The 19,725-nt window shown below is 43.3% G+C and overlaps 1 protein-coding gene across 5 annotated transcripts; it reads left to right on the top strand.

The window, feature by feature from the left end:
* The first annotated feature begins 4,426 nt into the window (after positions 1-4,426).
* Positions 4,427-18,894, top strand: LOC132893449 (zinc finger protein 391-like). Of its 5 annotated transcripts, none has more exons than XM_060932597.1 (6): positions 4,427-4,580; positions 7,401-7,530; positions 9,787-10,058; positions 11,552-11,619; positions 11,755-11,903; positions 17,094-18,894. In XM_060932597.1, the coding sequence occupies exons 1-6, from the start codon at positions 4,530-4,532 to the stop codon at positions 18,083-18,085; spliced, it is 1,662 nt and encodes a 553-aa protein (XP_060788580.1). In that variant the 5' UTR covers positions 4,427-4,529; the 3' UTR covers positions 18,086-18,894. The 5 variants fall into 5 exon arrangements, with proteins under 5 accessions (XP_060788580.1, XP_060788584.1, XP_060788581.1 ...); XM_060932598.1 differs by lacking the exon at positions 4,427-4,580 and adding an exon at positions 5,227-5,566; XM_060932599.1 differs by lacking the exon at positions 4,427-4,580 and adding an exon at positions 5,784-5,804.
* Positions 18,895-19,725: the final 831 nt, after the last annotated feature.

The following is a 19,725-nucleotide window of genomic DNA, read 5'->3' as shown; positions in this document are numbered from 1 at the left end:
GCCAAAAAAACGCTTATTTTATGTTTTCGCGTAAGGTTTGAATCACAATGTTGGACTTCATTTATTGATTCCTTGTGAGCCAGAGATCATGTTAAGAACCTTTGCAAGGGATTGAGAAGCATTAATGTGATTCATAATACATTTGTATTGTTTAAAAGTAGTTGAACAATGATTCAATGAACAGCTAAAACTCAAACTGTGCTTGAGAATATATTTAGAATATGTACTAAAAATGTGTATCTAAGATATTTGGTATACTCTATAAGGTGCCATAATGTTTCATGAAGAGCGATTGAAATTTTGTCATCAAAGTCATAAAATAGCAGCTTTTTCCATAACTTTGAGCTCCTGGTGCCACCATTAAACTTTTGAATTTTGTCAAAATATTTCACCCAGTGTGCTTTCTTACCAAAAGGAACATCTCATCTCATTCATCTCATTATCTCTAGCCGCTTTATCCTTCTACAGGGTCGCAGGCAAGCTGGAGCCTATCCCAGCTGACTACGGGCGAAAGGCGGGGTTCACCCTGGACAAGTCGCCAGGTCATCACAGGGCTGACACATAGACACAGACAACCATTCACACTCACATTCACACCTACGCTCAATTTAGAGTCACCAGTTAACCTAACCTGCATGTCTTTGGACTGTGGGGGAAACCGGAGCACCCGGAGGAAACCCACGCGGACACGGGGAGAACATGCAAACACAGAAAGGCCCTCGCCGGCCCCAGGGCTCGAACCCAGGACCTTCTTGCTGTGAGGCGACAGCGCTAACCACTACACCACCGCGCCGCCCACCAAAAGGAACATAAAAACAAAAATGCATCATGATTGGAGGAACTTTTCATTTTTAGGGGGCAACTGATGCACCCTAATGGAGATAGTTTAGAAATTTCACACCTCAAGTGTAACTCCAGTACTCACTCGCTTTCCATTTGTGAAAAAGTTTCTACCCCCCCTCTGTCCTACTGAAGAGTCTTTAGTGCAAAGCAGACTCTACTCAGACCTCCAGCCCAGGTTCTCAGAGTTCTTTCATCTTTTTAACAGTTACAGAATCAGTCGTGCCATTTAGTTGAGGGTGTGGGCTGCACTCTCAAACTTCCACTTGTCTGCATACTTTTGGCTATAGATACAGTATATATCGCTGTCTATGGGGAATGGATTGATAATGGGACTTTCACTTTTCCATGTTTGTGATACCGGAACTTATCTTTGCACGACTTCCCCTACAGCAACAACAATGCAGTGATATAAAGCCAAATTGAATAACATAACATTTAGCCAAAGGTGCATCAGTGCCGAGTTTTATAAGCTATGTCACTTAGCCACAATTTGATAATTTTCAAATAATACATACACCATCAACTACAAACTGTGAATGAATTCTTCCACAAAATGTTTATACAGGTTGTCGTCGACTTACGACTGCGTTTGGTTACGACTGACCGGTTGTAAACCGATCTGGTCGTAAGTCGGCCTATGTTAAATGAACGTAAGTATATTGGGATGTGTAATGATATTGTAATCATCTTAAAGTCTTATTTTATCAACATTTTCTTATTTCATTACCTTGGCTCATTATTTGGTTTAAGTCAAACACTGCATACTACACTGCGTACAGTACAATTCGTTTAATATGTGCAAAACAAAAAATACGAAATACAGGTGTGAAAAATAGAAAATATTTTAGTTTGAAACATACCAAAATGCAAATGTAAAACATAGCAAAATACAAAATTTAGTGACCGCTGGCATCACTGGTGCTTGGCTGTGGGTCGTCTACGTTATCATCAGCTGTTGCAGCGCTCGGGCTGGCGGGAGCATTTGCTCGTTTCATAAACCAGGAGCTGGGGCGGAAACTGTATGACGGAGTGCGCGAGAGAGACTGTGCGTGTGCCGGGTGCTGGGGCGGAAACTGTCATACGCTCAGCTAGCTCAGCTGGGAAACACTTGCCAGTCATAACCAGACAGTCGTAAAGTTGATCGGTCGTAAGTCGCATAGGTCGTAAGTCGACGACTACCTGTATACTGTAATTTATTCAGCTTGGAATCCTTCGCTGTGTAATTCAGCAACAATTCTGGACACATTTTCCAGCATTTCCATTCACACACATGTGCTTTGTTAATGAGGAATGATTGTTCATAGCGTTCGACTGATATACCAAAAGACTGATAAGATCACCCGATCATTTTTTACAATATACAACCATCAGTGGGCGGCACGGTGGTGTAGTGGTTAGCGCTGTCGCCTCACAGCAAGAAGGTCCGGGTTCGAGCCCCGGGGCCGGCGAGGGCCTTTCTGTGTGGAGTTTGTATGTTCTCCCCGTGTCCGCGTGGGTTTCCTCCGGGTGCTCCGGTTTCCCCCACAGTCCAAAGACATGCAGGTTAGGTTAACTGGTGACTCTAAATTGAGCGTAGGTGTGAATGTGAGTGTGAATGGTTGTCTGTGTCTATGTGTCAGCCCTGTGATGACCTGGCGACTTGTCCAGGGTGTACCCCGCCTTTCGCCTGTAGTCAGCTGGGATAGGATCCAGCTTGCCTGCGACCCTGTAGAACAGGATAAAGCGGCTAGAGATAATGAGATGAGATGAGAAACCCTGTGTCTCATGTCCTGCTGTATTTACACTTGCTATTTTGAGTGCATACCGGTAAGTGTGTTCACACTGACAATCATGGCCACATGCTATGAGGACTAGGAGAACCCGATGGTGCACTCAAACAGTCAGAATGTACACTTCTCACCCTCAGTGGTCACCATCTTGCCTATGTAGCAGAAGGGGAGGAACCAGCAACCTATTTTCAGCCAGATGGAGGAGGGCATGTCATTGATACAGATGGTGTTTTAAATTCAAATGACACAGGCCGATATGCTGGTTCAGGAATCATTTAATCCCCTCCCCTTTCTGAATTGTTTGAGCCGATACCCATCCCCATAGCTGGTATGGATCATCTTGTTTCAATACATTTTATTTCCTAACGCGGGGCGTCCTAACCACATGTCAGTCTGTTTACAAACCGCTCGCTCAGCAGCCAATTCAGAAAAGTCACGTGAGGTCATGTGCGGGTCAGAGGTCGTGACTGCGGAGCCACAGCAAACATGGCGGATCACCCAGATCGAACTAAAGACTGAAGACTCCTAAATTGAGACAAAAAACAACAATTTTAAGAAAGTACCTGACATTGTCAGAGGCAAAACGTGCCAGAAAAAACAACAAACACGGCAGACAAGCCGAGGAAATATTACTGGCCAGCTTTCTTGATGGAGGGCGCTGGTTCTGTCATGTTTGTTGTGACCTCGCTCATTATAATATTATAATGAGGATAAACTTCAGCTGTTTCTGTACCCAAGTGTAAACATTAGCACGCGGTGTTTTTCCAGCTCATTCACAGGCATGAGGCAGCGGGCAATACAGCGCATGGTTCAAGTACCTCGGGGTTATTCTAGTTCAACAGGGTACTATTCATCTTTTTAATACATCGACCCGTGTCACTCTAAAAAATTAAGAATGAGTTCATTTTTTAAAGGTGAAAAAAGCGCCAGGCAATAGGTTTTGGCAGGTTATGCAACAATTACGGCCAAATGTTGCGATCGTTATTTTCAGTAAGTGCACAACTTGACGTGTTCGATTTGAGACCATGTCGAAACACACACAGCACAAGTAAGTAGTCGAGATAGTGTACTACATGGAAGTGTGCTAACAGAAGTACGCAAATTGAAAATGGTGTACGACTGGGACTGTGGGCTAACTAGTGGGTTGATGCTAGTGGGGAAGCATAGAGACGGCAGTTGTGAATACTGTGGAGTCCTGGAGAGAGTAAAACATCTTGATGCATTGCGCATGCTCTGTTAGGGAAAGGAGGATTTTATTTCTAGAATCAGGCAAATTAACATTGAAAATATTCCCTCTGAACACTGCTGGGGGGGGGGGGGGGGGGGCGGCACGGTGGTGTAGTGGTTAGCGCTGTCGCCTCACAGCAAGAAGGTCCTGGGTTCGAGCCCCAGGGCCGGCGAGGGCCTTTCTGTGTGGAGTTTGCATGTTCTCCCCGTGTCCGCGTGGGTTTCCTCCGGGTGCTCCGGTTTCCCCCACAGTCCAAAGACATGCAGGTTAGGTTAACTGGTGACTCTAAATTGACCGTAGGTATGAATGTGAGTGTGAATGGTTGTCTGTGTCTATGTGTCAGCCCTGTGATGACCTGGCGACTTGTCCAGGGTGTACCCCGCCTTTCGCCCATAGTCAGCTGGGATAGGCTCCAGCTTGCCTGCGACCCTGTAAAAGGATAAAGCGGCTAGAGATAATGAGATGAGATGAGATGAGAACACTGCTGGGAGGAGAGAGAGAGAGGTTGCAATGAAGCCTCTACACCAGTGGGTGGCAGCAGTGTGCTAAACCGTGCACTAAACTAAACAAAAGAAGAAGAAAGCTCTTCATCCATGCAGTTTGCACATCTCTTTAATTTAAAAGCTAATTCTTAACCAGTTATGGTGATTTGACCTTTTTTCAGGATTATTATTATTATTAGGCTGTTTATGATGGAACCATCAGAAATCAGCACGTGTTCTAGACCTCCTGAGTGCCAGGTAAAGGTTACTGATGCAGCCTTATGTTTATTCCTGTCTTTAAGAATGTACAGCTGAGTATTGAACAGATAGAATAACAAGCACAACGCTCATTTTCAGGTGAGAAAATCCAATACAATCACAGCAGGTGTTAATTTGTGCATGGACAGGCTGTGCTACAGCACAACTCTTTGTCAGAAATTGTTAAGCAGAATAACCCACAGTGCACAGGGCTTGTGTGCAGATGTACAAATTCCAAACTAGAGTGAATGCTTAAAATACAAAACCTAAGATAAACTACCTGTTGAACTTGCTACAAGTGTTGCACACTTCACTTTTGTGGCAAGTTTCAGGATTTAAGAGGCACCCCCATCATTTCACATTTCTTCCTATAGCACAGGTTCCCCAACCTGATTCTGGAGTTCCCACTGTCCTGAACATTTTTAGTGTTTTCTAACCTTAGAATGGAGCACTTGCATGTGACGTCACAGCCGATCCAGATTGTGACAGACGCCATCTTGTCGGTCAAACGCCATTTTCCGCCTTCTACTTCTACCTTTTCTTCTGGAAAACCCTGTTATATACAATTCTACTACAACGGCTGCGGCTACAAGCTCTCCCTACCTGTGCACGTTTTTTATGTTTTTTGTGTGTATTTTTGCGTGTTGTTCATCTGTACCGGACTTCAATATCCACTACAACCGTATGGACTTACTGGACATTGGTTTCCAGCAGAAAATGACGGTTTGTAGCGATTTCCATCGCATGCACAACATTCCAGACGAGATAGCGAGACCAGCGGGGTCTCCGTGGATTGTTATCGGAAGCAAAGCGAAGGAGGCGGCGTCGGGAGCGGAAGCAAAAGCGAGGCTGCAGGCAGAGCCGGCCTGTTGACTAAGCTCAGAAAACAGCCACTCAAATCTCCACTGCTAAGCCTTTACCTCTCCAACGCCAGAGACGGACGATTTGGAATTACAGCTGGAATTACCTTATTCTATAATCGGCTGGTCAGTGCTATACTCAATACTTAAGTGACTTACCCGTCCAATGAGGATTATTTTCTTGTTTACAAGATGCCGCGGCTGACAAATCCTGAATTTCTGTAAAGATAACTGTCCAGAGATTTATAAGCACGCAGTGCTTCACCACTGAACAGCGAGGGAAAGTTAATGAGGTAATTATACACGTCTGGGTATTCCACTGGCAGTTCAACATCCACTGACACGGTCGTGAAAACTCCGTCCGGTAAGCCATAAGGGTCAAAAATCTGTACATCATTTATTTTAGACATATATCTAATTATCTGTTCATTAGAAAAATGAGCCGTGTAGTCCATCGGTTGAAATTGATCCATTCTGTACACAAGTGCAGCAGTATTCAGCTGTGTTTTTTACCGACAAGATGGCGGCTGTGTACTTTCTGGTCACGTGACTGCAAGATCTCTATAGAGGGAATGAGGTCTTCATAATGGAGGAGAAAGGAGGAAGCTATGGCCTAAAGGTTAGAGAAGCAGCTTTGAGACCAAATGGTTGCCGTTGTTCTGATAAACGGTTCTACATCCGCGAAGCGTCCTACGGTAGGAGAGGATGTCAGACATGTCTGTCGAGCAGTCCTACATTGCAGGAAATCCTACAGTGTGATTCAACTTTAACTTTTAGTCATAGTTCGCGGTTTTTCCCTCTGCAAAGAACAGCTTCTACACTGATACAACATCCACCAACCCTGTCAGAATTCATATGAATGTAGGACATTCTGACAATTCAAACGACTCCGTCAGAATATGTAGAATTAATAGTTGTTGGTTTTTTTTGGTCACTATTCACAAGTACCATTTGCTCTATTAAAATGAGTGTAGGACGTTATTACAATTCAAATGACGCCGCAGGACGTTCTCACAACTCATATGACCCCATCAGAATATGCTTCTACATTAATAAATGAATGTAGGATGTTCTGACAATTCAAAAGACCCCTTCAGAATATGCTTCTACATTAAAATATGAGTGTAGGACGTTCTTACAATTCAAATGACGCCACAGGACGTTCTGACAACTCATATGACCCCGTCAGAATATGCTTCTACAGTAAGTAAGATGTTCTGACTATTCAAATGACCATCGGAATATGTTTTTACAATATATGAATGTAGGGTGTTCTGACATATGCTTCTACATTAAAATAGGAGTGTAGGACGTTCTGACAGTTCAAACGACCTCGTCGGAATATTCTTTTACTTTAATATATGAATGCAGGACTTTCTGACAACTCAATGACCATCAGAATATGCCTTTACATTAACAATGGTTAGAAATCAGCATTATGTTAGATTAAGTAGTAAAGATTGAATGCATGCCGTTAATCTGCACCGTTAATAGCACAGCTGATGTAGGACAAAAATCTGTTCAAATGCCAAGAAATGACGTTTTGTGCTCTGCGCATGCGCAGTGGGGCTTTGTAGGATGCATTGGCGTGTAGGACAGTTTATCAGAACACCGGTTTGATTCCCTGGACCAGCAGGAATGGCTGAAGTGCCCTTGAGCAAGGCACCGAACCCCAAACTGCTCCCCGGGATGCCCACTGCTGTTTCAGGATCCTGTTGTACGTCACACTGGATAAAAGCTTCTGCTAAATGCCTGCAATGTAATGTAGTACTGATTGACAAGAGGGAGAGAAGTGTTGGTGGTAAAGGAGAGGGGAAGATGCAGTACTGATGGAGTAGAAGTAGAGATGGTACTGATGGAGAAGAGAGGAATGTGTGGTAGTGATTGAGGAGATTTGAAGTTCAAAAACAATTTTTATTTACTTTCTCTGTTTTAATAATTATTGTTCTTTGGTCATTAGCTTTCTGAGGATGTGAAGACAGGGTCAATGTCAAGTGGAAGCTTATCAAGTGTTGTGGGACACGTCATTCCCACAGACCAAGAGAACAGAGAATTCCCAAAGGAGGAGCCTGAAGATGAAGACTACCTTTGTAAGACAGCTGTCCCAAAATATGCTGCATTTGAAATCACACCCTGATTCATTCATTCACTATTTACTGTTCTGATTGTTCGGAGTTGAGCAGCAGTGAAAGGAAACACCAGGAACGTTACAAGTTATTGAGACAGAAAGTATGATGTCATTTTTAAAAATAAAGTTAGAGTATAATTATTGTTGACAAATTGCTGTGGTATAACAGGAATACGACACTTCAGAGTGATCACAGTAACTCCACTTCGTCACGCTATGTATGTAAATTTGCAAGTGAAACATCTTGACACACACAGTCATGAATGTCAGGGCAATATTTGGGCTTTCAGTAATTTCTTTGAACGGTTCTTTTTCTGGCAGAATGATTGTACAGCATACATTTTTAATTAAAAAAAAAAAAACCTGGAATTTGGTGCACAAGTTTTAATTTTCTTTGGGTTTCCTGAAATCAACGCAAGGTCAAAAATTTACATACACTCACTTAGATTATTAATTCAGAGGTGCTGAAACTTCCAAAAATGTCTCTTATCTTGCCAAGGCCGAGGTCTCTTAACTTTCTGTTAGTGATCATGATTGACTACAGCTGGTAGCTTCTCTGTGCCTTCATAAAAAGGGTTAGCACTCATTAGATTGACCAACACATAGTAAAATGGGAAAGTCCAAGGAGCTCAGTGCATATCTGAGAAAGAGGATCACGGATATACACAACTCTGGAATGTCTTTTGGAGCCATTTCTAAACAACTGCAAATTCCAAGATCAGTTCAAACAATTGTATCCACGTTACTGTAAGGTGTAGTCACTTTGCATCAAGAAAACCCAAGCTGTCACCCTCAGCTGAAAGGAAATTGGTTTGGATGGTCAGGAACAACCTGGGAACCACCATGGCACAGCCCTGCCATGAACTGGAAGCTGATAGATCACTGCCTGCAGTTCAGCTTACCATGGACTAAGAGGCTGCTATCCAAGAAATAACCCCCTGCTCCAAAATTGACACCTTCACGCTTAACTAAAGTTTGAAGCTGACCACACGGACAAAGAAAAAGCCTTATGGAGGAAAGCTGTATGATCAGATGAGACAAAGATTGAGTTGTTTGGTCACAATGACCACCATGTACAGAGGGACACTGTACCAGCTGGTGGTAGTGGTAGGATCATCATGCTCTGGGGCAGTTTTTCTGCCAGTGGAACTGGTTCATTCCACAAAGTGGATGGAATAATGAAGGAGGAGGACTACCTCAGAATTCTTCACCATAAACCATCAGAAACTTGAACACGACTTGGGAGTTACAACAGAACAATGAACCCAAACACGCATCAGAGCTGGTTGTGGAGGATAAAGCAGGCTAACATTAAGCTTAAAACAAGTCCTGACTTCAACCCTATTGAAAATGTATGGACCGTGCTTATAAGTCGAGTCCATGCCAAGAAAAAAAAATTTGAACTCTACCAATTTTACCATGAAGAGTTGTGAAATATCCAACCAGAATTCTGCCAGAAGCTTGTTCATGGTAAACAAAAATGCTTGATCAAGATGAATCTTGGCGGCACGGTGGTGTAGTGGTTAGCGCTGTCGCCTCACAGCAAGAAGGTCTTGGGTTCGAGCCCCGGGGCCGGCGAGGGCCTTTCTGTGCAGAGTTTGCATGTTCTCCCCGTGTCCGCGTGGGTTTCCTCCGGGTGCTCCGGTTCCCCCCACAGTCCAAAGACATGCAGGTTAGGTTAACTGGTGACTCTAAATTGAGCGTAGGTGTGAATGTGAGTGTGAATGGTTGTCTGTGTCTATGTGTCAGCCCTGTGATGACCTGGCGACTTGTCCAGGGTGTACCCCGCCTTTCACCCGTAGTCAGCTGGGATAGGATCCAGCTTGCCTGCGACCCTGTAGAACAGGATAAAGCGGCTAGAGATGATGAGATGAAGATGAATCTTGTGAAGAGACATTTTACCCAAATATTAGGTGTGCTGTACAGGTATGTATATTTTTGACCCTGTATGTATAATTTTGACCCTGTGTTGATTTCAGAAAACCCAAAGAAAATTAAAACTTCACCAAATTCTAGGTTTTTTTTAATTAAAGATGTATGTTGTACATTCTGCCACAGAAAAAGAACAGTTCAAAGAAATTATTGAAGGCCCAAATATTGCCGTGACATTCATATCCAAGATGACATTCCACTGTATGTAAACTGTACATGCAGAAGAAACTTTACGAAGAAAGCCTATTTTTTCATTTCTTGCTTTTCTTGCATCTTCTCTTTCCAGACTGTGAGCACTGCAGGTCCTTCTTTACCAATGAGTGTAATGTTCATGGTCCAGCTGTCTTTGTCCCTGACACTCCTGTTCCTATGGGAGTCGCTGACCGAGCCATACAAACCCTTCCACAAGGTCTAGAAGTTCGAGAGTCTAGTATTCCTGAGGCAGGCCTGGGTGTCTTCAATAAAGGCGAGATTATTCCAGTTGGTGTGCACTTTGGACCCTATGAGGGAGATCTGGTAGACAAAGAGGAAGCTATGAACAGTAACTACTCTTGGGTGGTGAGTTTGGATCTTAAAAAATATTTAATTCATATGACCCATTAAGTTCTATTTGATTTAGATTCAAATCTCTTATAAGCAACCAAGAGGCAAAAGTGGCAAATTAAAAAAAAAAAAATCCCTGACATGAGGAATAAATCTGGAGAAAAACTGAATGACACCTGGATAGTGGAGTTTTGAGAGTTACAGTATACAACCATATAAAGAAAAAGCAGACTGTACAAAATGTGTTGAAAGAAAGAAAGCACAACTTTATTCATCACACACTTGTGAAATTCCTCTCTGCATTTAACCCATCTGAAGCAGTGAACACACACACATGCTCTCACGCAGTGGGCAGCCATGCTAACAGCGGCCAGCCATGCTAACAGCGGCCAGCCATGCTAACAGCGGCCGGGGAGCAGTTGGGAGTTAGGTACCTCGCTCAAGGGCACCTCAGCCCAAGGCCGTCCCATATTAATCTAACCGCATGTCTTTGAACTGTGGGGGAAACCATCAACATTTCCCCCATAACATCACAGTACTGAAACAGCATTGGTTAAAGTAGTAAATGACCTAATAATGGCCTGTGATTAGGGTTGTGTCTTCTTGTTTGTATGACTTGATCTCAGTGCTGCTTATATTGCATTACTCTTATAGCATTCTTCTGGACTATATCTTTCTTGGGAGTTCAGGGAATGGCACAGGTTTAATCTTCCTGACCATCACTTTCCACACACAAGTAAAGTTCCACAAGGTGTTGTTCTAGGGCTAATACTTTTACAGTTACATCCCTGTATGTGCTACCTCTGGGTAGAAGTATTTGTAAACATTGTATAAGCTTCACTGACTGCTGTGCTTATGACACACAGCTGTATATTTCAGTCAACTCAGATGCAGACTCCTGCTTAATGGTACCTGAGTGAACTGTTGGTCTATTATGACCTGCCTAGAATAGTGCTTAGGGCTGAATGTTTTCCCACAAAGCCAGCCAGCTATGGAATAGCCTTTCATCCTTCTTACCTGGATACTGCATCCAGGCTCAGTAGACAGTGATCACATTAGTCAAATGAACTGGACTTTGGAGGTCAAACATGCTCAGGTGAAGTATAGATTGCCGAGTGTGTGTACACCTGTACTGTATACTTTAGAAGTCTTGCTGCAATCATGAAGTGTGTGGGGCTTTTTTTTGTTTTTGTTTTTTTTAATTAATGTATTTTTTTCTGTGCTCATCCAAGCACTTTTACTCATAATGTTCTTATACGTAACATTACTCTCCTACAGCTGTGTATTGTAATTTATAATCCTACTCTCCAGGGTCTCAGAATAGGATGTGTTCTCTTTTAAGTCTGGTTTCTCTTAAGTGTTCTTCAGGGGGTTTTCCTTACCACTCATTTCTCTGGCTTGATAATTAGGGATCTAAATCTACATTTGAATTTCTGAAACAGTCTATTTTTAAAAGCACAATACAAATGGAATAGAATTGAATCATTTATGCTAGTATTTTCCCCCAGATATACAAATATAATCAAAGTGAGGAATACATAGATGCCAAGAAAGAGACACATGCTAACTGGATGAGGTGAGGAGCACAAGCTAAAATCTTCTGATTATTGTGTATTTGTTTAGATTTTTAGCGTTGGTAGTTTTTATCTAATTTATTTATTAAGATGTTATTGATTTTGCAGTTCCTTTTCTTTCTCCCTCCTTCTCTCAGGTATGTGAATTGCGCTCGTAATAATGAAGAGCAAAATCTTGTGGCATTCCAGTATCAAGGGAGAATTCTATATCGCTGCTGTCAAAACATTAAACCAGGACAGGAGCTCTTGGTGTGGTCTGAAGAGGAGCATGCTAAAGATTTTGACAGTATGTTTGACTGCCTCATTAAGAAGTAGTGTTCAGCTGATGATGGTATAACTAAACATAGTTATATTAGATGTTTTATTTGGTCTTGGAAGGGATTTGGAGACTTAAAACATATAATGTCTGGTCACTGTTTGTCACCATAAGGGTCCGCCCCCCCGTCACACAAATACCCTCCTCACATGTGCAGGGAGATTGTACACAGATGTACTTTTGAGATATCATGTTGTTTAGTCCACTAGGACTAAACCTAAACGGTTCTCTCATGCTGGCCAGTCCAATTCTCTAAAATGGCTTGTCAGTGTCTACTGTGAACAGAGCAGTTGGCATCCAGGAAAGACTGCAGGGTTGCCAGGGAAGATTGGCTGGCAGCAGGAAAGGCTGCACCAGGGGTGGAGAGGCAAGGACACCATAAATTAACGACAATAAGAACAAGAAGAAAACAGCTCTGAAGTCCACCAAGAGGTGGGATGGAAAATTGACCAATCGGGGTGGATAAAAAGGTAATGACTGATATGGCAATTACAAATGATCAGAGGATCCAGAGAGAATCCAGCTGTGGGTGGTCCAAAGTGAGGCCTACTTGGGCCTGTGAACCCACCAGGGGAAGGCAAAAGTGTGGGATTAGCAACCATATGTAAGCTGCGCAGCAGCAGGTTAGACAAGGACAAATCATAGCCAGGTTGAGTAGGACTGTGCTACTGATCCCACCATTGCAGCTGGTGTGAGAGAGCAAGAACTGTCTTCCCAGCAGGATTTGCAACAACAGCAGCACAGTCTGCAGCATGAGCATCACAATGAGGCACCAAACAGGGAACCTGCAAGAGGAGCATCAGAGAAGCCAAGCCGAAATTCAAGACCATTGTTACCCTCCCCAGGAGTGGTCGACCAACAAAGATCACTCCAAGAGCAAGGCGTGTAATAGTCGGTGAGGTCACAAAGGACCCCAGGGTAACTTCTAAGCAACTGAAGGCCTCTCTCACATTGGATAATGCTAATGTTCATGAGTCCACCATCAGAAGAACACTGAACAACAATGGTGTGCATGGCAGGGTTACAAGGAGAAAGCCACTGCTCTCCAAAAAGAACATTGCTGCTCATCTGCAGTTTGCTAAAGATCACGTGGACAAGCCAGAAGGCTACTGGAAAAATGTTTTGAGCACAGATGAGACCAAAATAGAACTTTTTGGTTTAAATGAGAAGCGTTATGTTTGGAGAAAGGAAAACATTGCATTCCAGCATAAGAACCTTATCCCATCTGTGAAACATGGTGGTGGTAGTATCATGGTTTGGGCCTGTTTTGCTGCATCTGGGCCAGGACGGCTTGCCATCATTGATGGAACAATGAATTCTGAATTATACCAGCGAATTCTAAAGGAAAATGTCAGGACATCTGTCCATGAACTGAATCTCAAGAGAAGGTGGGTCATGCAGCAAGACAACGACCCTAAGCACACAAGTCGTTCTACCAAAGAATGGTTAAAGAAGAATAAAGTGAATGTTTTGGAATGGCCAAGTCAAAGTCCTGACCTTAATCCAATGGAAATGTTGTGGAAGGACCTGAAGCGAGCAGTTCATGTAAGGAAACCCACCAACATCCCAGAGTTGAAGCTGTTCTGTACGGAGGAACGGGCTAAAATTCCTCCAAGCCGGTGTGCAGGACTGATCAACAGTTACTGGAAACGTTTAGTTGCAGTTATTGCTGCACAAGGGGGTCACACCAGATACTGAAAGCAAAAGTTCACATACTTTTGCCACTCACAGATGTGTAATATTGGATAATTTTCCTCAATAAATAAATGAGCAAGTATAATATTTTTGTCTCATTTGTTTAACTGGGTTTTCTTTATCTACTTTTAGGACTTGTGTGAAAATCTAATGTTGTTTTGGGTCCCATTTGTGCAGAAATATAGAAAATTCTAAAAGGTTCACAGACTTTCAAGCACCACTGTACAACACCATACAGATCATTCTAAGAGACAGCATAACCTCTAAACTGAAGATATTTCACATCATCTATGAGAAAGGCAAAGAGAGATTTGGAGAGATGCCTCGGAGGTGGATCATTCCCAAGCAGAGTGGGAGACAGGAGAAGGAAATCCTCCAGCTGGTAAAGCACTGACACCTCTTGCAAAAATCATGAAGGAGAGCCAAAGACAAAGAAAAGGAGGGCTTGAGGAACTTGTGGAACTGGATCAAAATAAGACTTGCACAACTGAGGTGGGCTGAAAGGATCAGGAATTGCAGAAGCTGCAGGGAGAAAGCAAGGGTTAGCTTATTCTGGGACTGTTTTGAGTACACCCGAGGCCTGCTGGAGGAGAATACTGGGACACTGCAGACAACTGAGCAGGGGCTGGAGAAATGCATCAAAGACCAGCTCAGTGGTAGCCAAAAGCAGAGCACCCTTGGATCTCCAGGGCATGTACTTCACCCACACAAGCCCTCCTCACAGCTTGACACCACTCCACCCAAATGGCCAAACAGGTGGTAAAGCAAGCAAGAGCTGCATCAGCACCTGGACCAAACAGCATACCCTATAGCAGGGGTCTTCAATCCTATCCACAAAGGGCCAGTGTGGCTGCAGGCTTTCATTCCAACCAAGCAGGAGCTACACCTGATTTCACTTGTTTAATCATTTCACCCTCGTCTCCAGTCAACAATCAAATGAGCCTCCAATTTGGCTGTAATGAAAGCCTGCAGCTACACCGGCCCTTTGCGGATAGGATTGAAGACCCCTGCCCTATAGGATATACGAGAACTGCCCTAAGCACCTGAAACTATTGTCGAAGCTGATGGGCAATGCCCAGAAATCCCAATCCATCCCATCAGTGTGGAGCAGAGCAGGCACTACTTTCATCCTGAAGAAGAAAGACTCCCACATCAGCCAATACAGAGGCATTGCTGTGCTAAATGTGGATGGGAAGATATTTTTCACGGTGGTGGCAAAGCACAGGAGCATCTGTCTCTTGGCAAAAGACTGTCATCAGCAGTTGTCAGACAGGTGTCCCAGAGTTTCCTGGTTGTGTGCAGCACTCTGGAAATACCCTGATGTGTCCTAGCACATCCTAAGATGTACAGTTGAAATTAGAAGTTTACATACAACTTAGCCAAAATTATTTAAACTCAGTTTTTCACAATTCCTGACATTTAATTCTAGAAAACATTCTCTCTTAGGTCAGTTAGGATCACTACTTTATTTTAAGAATGTGAAATGTCAGAATAATAGTAGAGAGAATTGTATATTTCAGCTTTTATTTCTTTCATTACATTCCCAGTGGGTCAGAAGTTTGCATACGCTAGTGTGTAATAGTATTTGGTAGCATTGCCTTTAAATTTTTAAACTTGGGTCAAACATTTTGGGTAGCCTCCCACAAACTCTTGCAGTAAGTTGCTGGAAAATTGGCCTATTCCTCCAGACAGAACTGGTGCAACTTGGTGTAATTTGGCCTGGTTTGATTGCCTGAACCAGCAGGAATGACTGAAGTGCCCTTGAGCAAAGCCCCTAACCTTCAAGGTCCCCAGGCTGCTCTGAGTATGTTGTATGTTGCTCTAAATAAGAGCATCTCTCTAAATAGAGCATGTATTAATGAGGTGCCCTTGAGCGAGGCACCGAACTCCCAACTGCTCCCCGGGCACTGTTAGCATGGCTGCCCACTGCTCTGGGTATGTGTGCGCGCTCATGTCTGTGTGCATGTGTGTATTCACTGCTTCAGATGGGTTAAATGCAGAGAGGAAATTTCGCAAGTGTGTGATGAATAAAGTTGTGCTTTCTTTCTTTTCTGTAATGTGGGGAAAGCAAGGATCAGGGGGCAGTAGGGAGATGTCCCCACCACACTGCTCCATCACCTTGAGATATTCCAGGATTAAAGTTGTGAAACATCAGTAAAGGGCAGCCCCTGGCTGATGACCCTCCAGCTGGCACAATAGCACCTTTGGAGGTGTGTCAGGCATAAATGCTCAGCAGGTGGACCCTTCACATATGAAGGGGGCCATGATATGTACACATGGTTAAAAGGTACATTTGGGATGACTCAGCTGGAATTTGTAGCATGTGAGACAAGCCATTTGCCCTCTGTGGACCATCACTTTGTTGTGGTGGAGGGCCTTGTGTGTCTTGATGATCCCGAGAACTATGCTGGCAGGAGCTATTTATAATGAGAAGCAGGGAAATTCATTCCCATGGTTCAAATATTAGAACCAACAGTTTATCCTATTTGGATGCCCCGCCTCATTCAGCACAGTCTTTAATAAGGGGAAAGTATAGGAAAGTTAATGTGACCTTAACTTGCACATGCTCTCCTTTGAGTGTTGCCAGTTGATTAAAAGGTGTTATTCTGTGACTGCTCCGGAGGTAATTCTGAGTAAATCTGATGCTAAGGCTAATGACTGCATGCATCAACAATTCCTTTGTCTTGCTACTACTGTGGGCATTCCAGAAGTTGGCTATCAACCTACAACTGGACCCTAAACACCACAGACTCAAATGTGTCCTGATCTCAATGAAAAGAGCCATGGAGTAACTGGTGATGCAGGACATTCCAAACTGAATAAGTCCAATTTGAAGTGGTGCTCTTACAGGCTGCAGGGTGGTGTGGTACCAGAGAGATTTACCCCCACTCCCCCCAGTGCAACATCAGAACCCATCAACCAGTTGGTGTTGAGATTGGTCTATCTGGACTTAAAGTTCTTGCTATGAATTTCCTGCAGGTTTTTAGAATTCTCCAGCTGTTGGTCTGCGCGAGTCATGTGGTTACAGTCAGCTCTATCAACTCTGTGGGCAGCATGAAGTTGGACAACTCTCTTTGCCTTGCGCAGAATCTCCCATGAACACTGACAGCTAAAAGTTTACAATGATAACATTTTTACAACTTTCTCTGTCAAAGTGACAGGTAAGGATTAATTTTAGCACACTTCCTGCTTAGAAGACATGTTTTCTTGGCGAAGGGTATTTGCGTTATTGGTTGCGCCACACAACATTGTCTGTCTTTAATGCAAGGTTTCAGTCTGTGTTCAGATTCCCAGGGAGTATGGATTACAGTTTTTACCACTTCTGGTCATCAAGCTCTTTTGTTCTTGTTTCTTCTTCTCTTCCTCTGTGTCTTGATTAGTATTCATATTATTCCAAACATTATTTGATAATGTTGTTGCATTTCATGTATATACAATGTAACTTTTTTTTTTACTTTCTTTCAGAAATGAACAGCATTCTTTTGCAAGTCATCTCTTGCTCCTTGCATCCACTCTGTGATAAATCTCAAATTTATGTACGCAGACGTATTAGGAGATGCCAGTATCGCAAATATGAGCGAACACAGGAATCCACAGAGATTAAATGTGCAGAGAATCCAATGGCCACAAGGAGCCCTGATAGTCGGCATGTATCTGATAGCACTCTTCACCTTAAGTTTCGCAGACGTATGCAGAAGGAAATTCACCAGTGCTCAGACTGTGAAAAGAGTTTTCCTCATTTAAGTCATCTCAGAGAACACCAGCGCATTCACACAGGAGAGAAGCCCTATCGGTGTTCACAGTGTGGGAAGAGTTTTAATCGAGCGAATCATCTTCAAGCACACCAGCGCATTCACACAGGCGAGAAGCCATATCACTGCTCACAGTGTGGGAAGAATTTTTCTGAATACACTACCCTCCGACGCCACCAGCGTATTCACACCGGAGAGAAACCGTATCACTGCTCAGAGTGCAGAAAGAGTTTTCGTCAAGGGACTCATCTCCAACGCCACCAGCGCGTTCACACAAGAGAGAAGCCGTATTACTGCTCACAGTGTGGGAAGAGCTTTAGTCGAGAGAGTACTCTTCAAGAACACCAGCGCATTCACACCGGAGAGAAACCGTATCACTGCTCACAGTGCAGAAAGAGTTTTCGTCAAGGGAGTCATCTTCAACGCCACCAGCGCGTTCACACAGGAGAGAAACCGTATCACTGCCCACAATGTGGGAAGAGTTTTAGTCGAGAGGGTGCTCTTAAAGGACACCAACGCATTCATACAGGAGAGAAGCCTTATCAGTGCCCACAGTGTACAAGGAGCTTTACTCATCAGAGTAATCTCCAAGTACACAAGCTCATACACACAGGGGTGAAGCCATATCACTGCTCACAGTGTGGGAAGAGTTTTCATAAGATTGGGAATCTCAAAACACACCAGCGCATTCACACAGAAGATTAACCATGTTTGTGTAAAACCAGTGCTTATTTTGTTGACAGACATTTACTTGTACTAGAGCATTACAGACACACACAACTAACACTAACAAGGCCATTGTTGTCATCAGCTGTCCATTGCTAGCGATGATGACTGCTTCATTAGGATACGCAGATAGGCCGTGAGGCCTGCACCAGAGCCATCTGCAGTGGTGGCACGAATGGCCCGGCCGAGCTGCCATGGAATGCCTGGCCTCATGAGCTCTTGTGTACTATTCTCCTCTCCTTATAAAGTGCCTTGCACAGTAAGGTAAGACAGATGATTTTGTGCCCCCACTGTGTTGTCTCTCTGGACCTCCAGACCTGATGCCAAGTGGTGCCCAAAAGTGCCACAGACCTGACTGGTATGGAAGTTGCCCCACAGTAACAACTGACTTGCTGAGTGATGCCATCCATTGGCCATTTGAGTGGCTCTTCTGCATGCCATCTGGTGGTGTGCCATTGACCCTGTTGGCTTCATCTGCTACATTGCACTGAAAAGCGCCCTGCTGCCAGCATCTTACTGGTGATGTATTATGTAACCCATAGCTGGAACCCAGGCAGGTGTTACCACTCCAGGTCAGAGCCAACCTGGGAGCAATGGTGATTAAGGGGTAACTCCACTAACAAGGCTGTTGTAATGTGAATTGGTCACGTCAAGGAACTAACAATATCAGTTTAAATGTTAATTGTAAAATTTTAAGTTTTAAATTCTTTGATGTGATGGTAAATTGAATGAATATTAAAACCCCAAATCATAAAATGTTGACAGTATGGTAAAATTGAAATTAAAACTGAAAACAATGATTTGTAAATAACCTTTGACCTGTATTGCACTCAAAACAATATAATGGCATATTATTTATTTCATGAAGTGTGTGTGCGTATTTCTTTTTTTTTTCACTTAACACACATTTTCATTTTTGCAACACCTTTTAAAAATAAAAGTTGGTACGCTAAAGCATTTATCACTTTATAATGTCTCCATTCTTTCTCAGCACTTAAAAGATATTTAGGGACTGAAGACACCAAATGATGAAGTGTTTCAGGTGTTATTTTGTCTCATTCTTAGGGGAAAAAGGTCTTAAAGGAACAGTCCACTGTACTTCCATAATGAATTCCATAACTTCAATTTCATATCTGAATTGAGACGAGCTGCTCCGTACCTGTCCGAGCTTTGCACGACCTCCCAGTCAGTCAGACGCACTGTCACTCCTGTTAGCAATGTAGCTAGGCTCAGTATGGCCAATGGTATTTTTTGGGGCTGTAGTTAGATGCGAACCAACTCTTCCGCGTTTTTCCTGTTTACATAGGTTTATATGACCAGTGACATGAAAAAAGTTCAGTTACACAAATTGAAACGTGGCGATTTTCTATGTTATGGAAAGTCCGCACTATAATGACAGGCATACTAACACCTTCTGCGCGCTTCGGCAGTGCATTGATACGGAGCTCAGATATCACCTCCGAGCCCAGAGAAGTCAACGGTGCTTCTGGATACAGTTAACATAAGGCTTCCTTTTTGCACAGTAAAGTTTTAACTGGTGTTTGTTGCTGTAACTCCGTATTGTAGGTTTATAAAGGTTTGCCAAAGTAATCCTGAGCCCATGTAGTTCTATGAATGAC

This window comes from Neoarius graeffei, chromosome 10, assembly GCF_027579695.1.
Source record: "Neoarius graeffei isolate fNeoGra1 chromosome 10, fNeoGra1.pri, whole genome shotgun sequence".
Lineage (NCBI taxonomy): Eukaryota > Metazoa > Chordata > Actinopteri > Siluriformes > Ariidae > Neoarius > Neoarius graeffei.
Note: the sequence above shows the minus strand (reverse complement) of the source record. Positions and strands in the feature narration are given on the sequence as shown.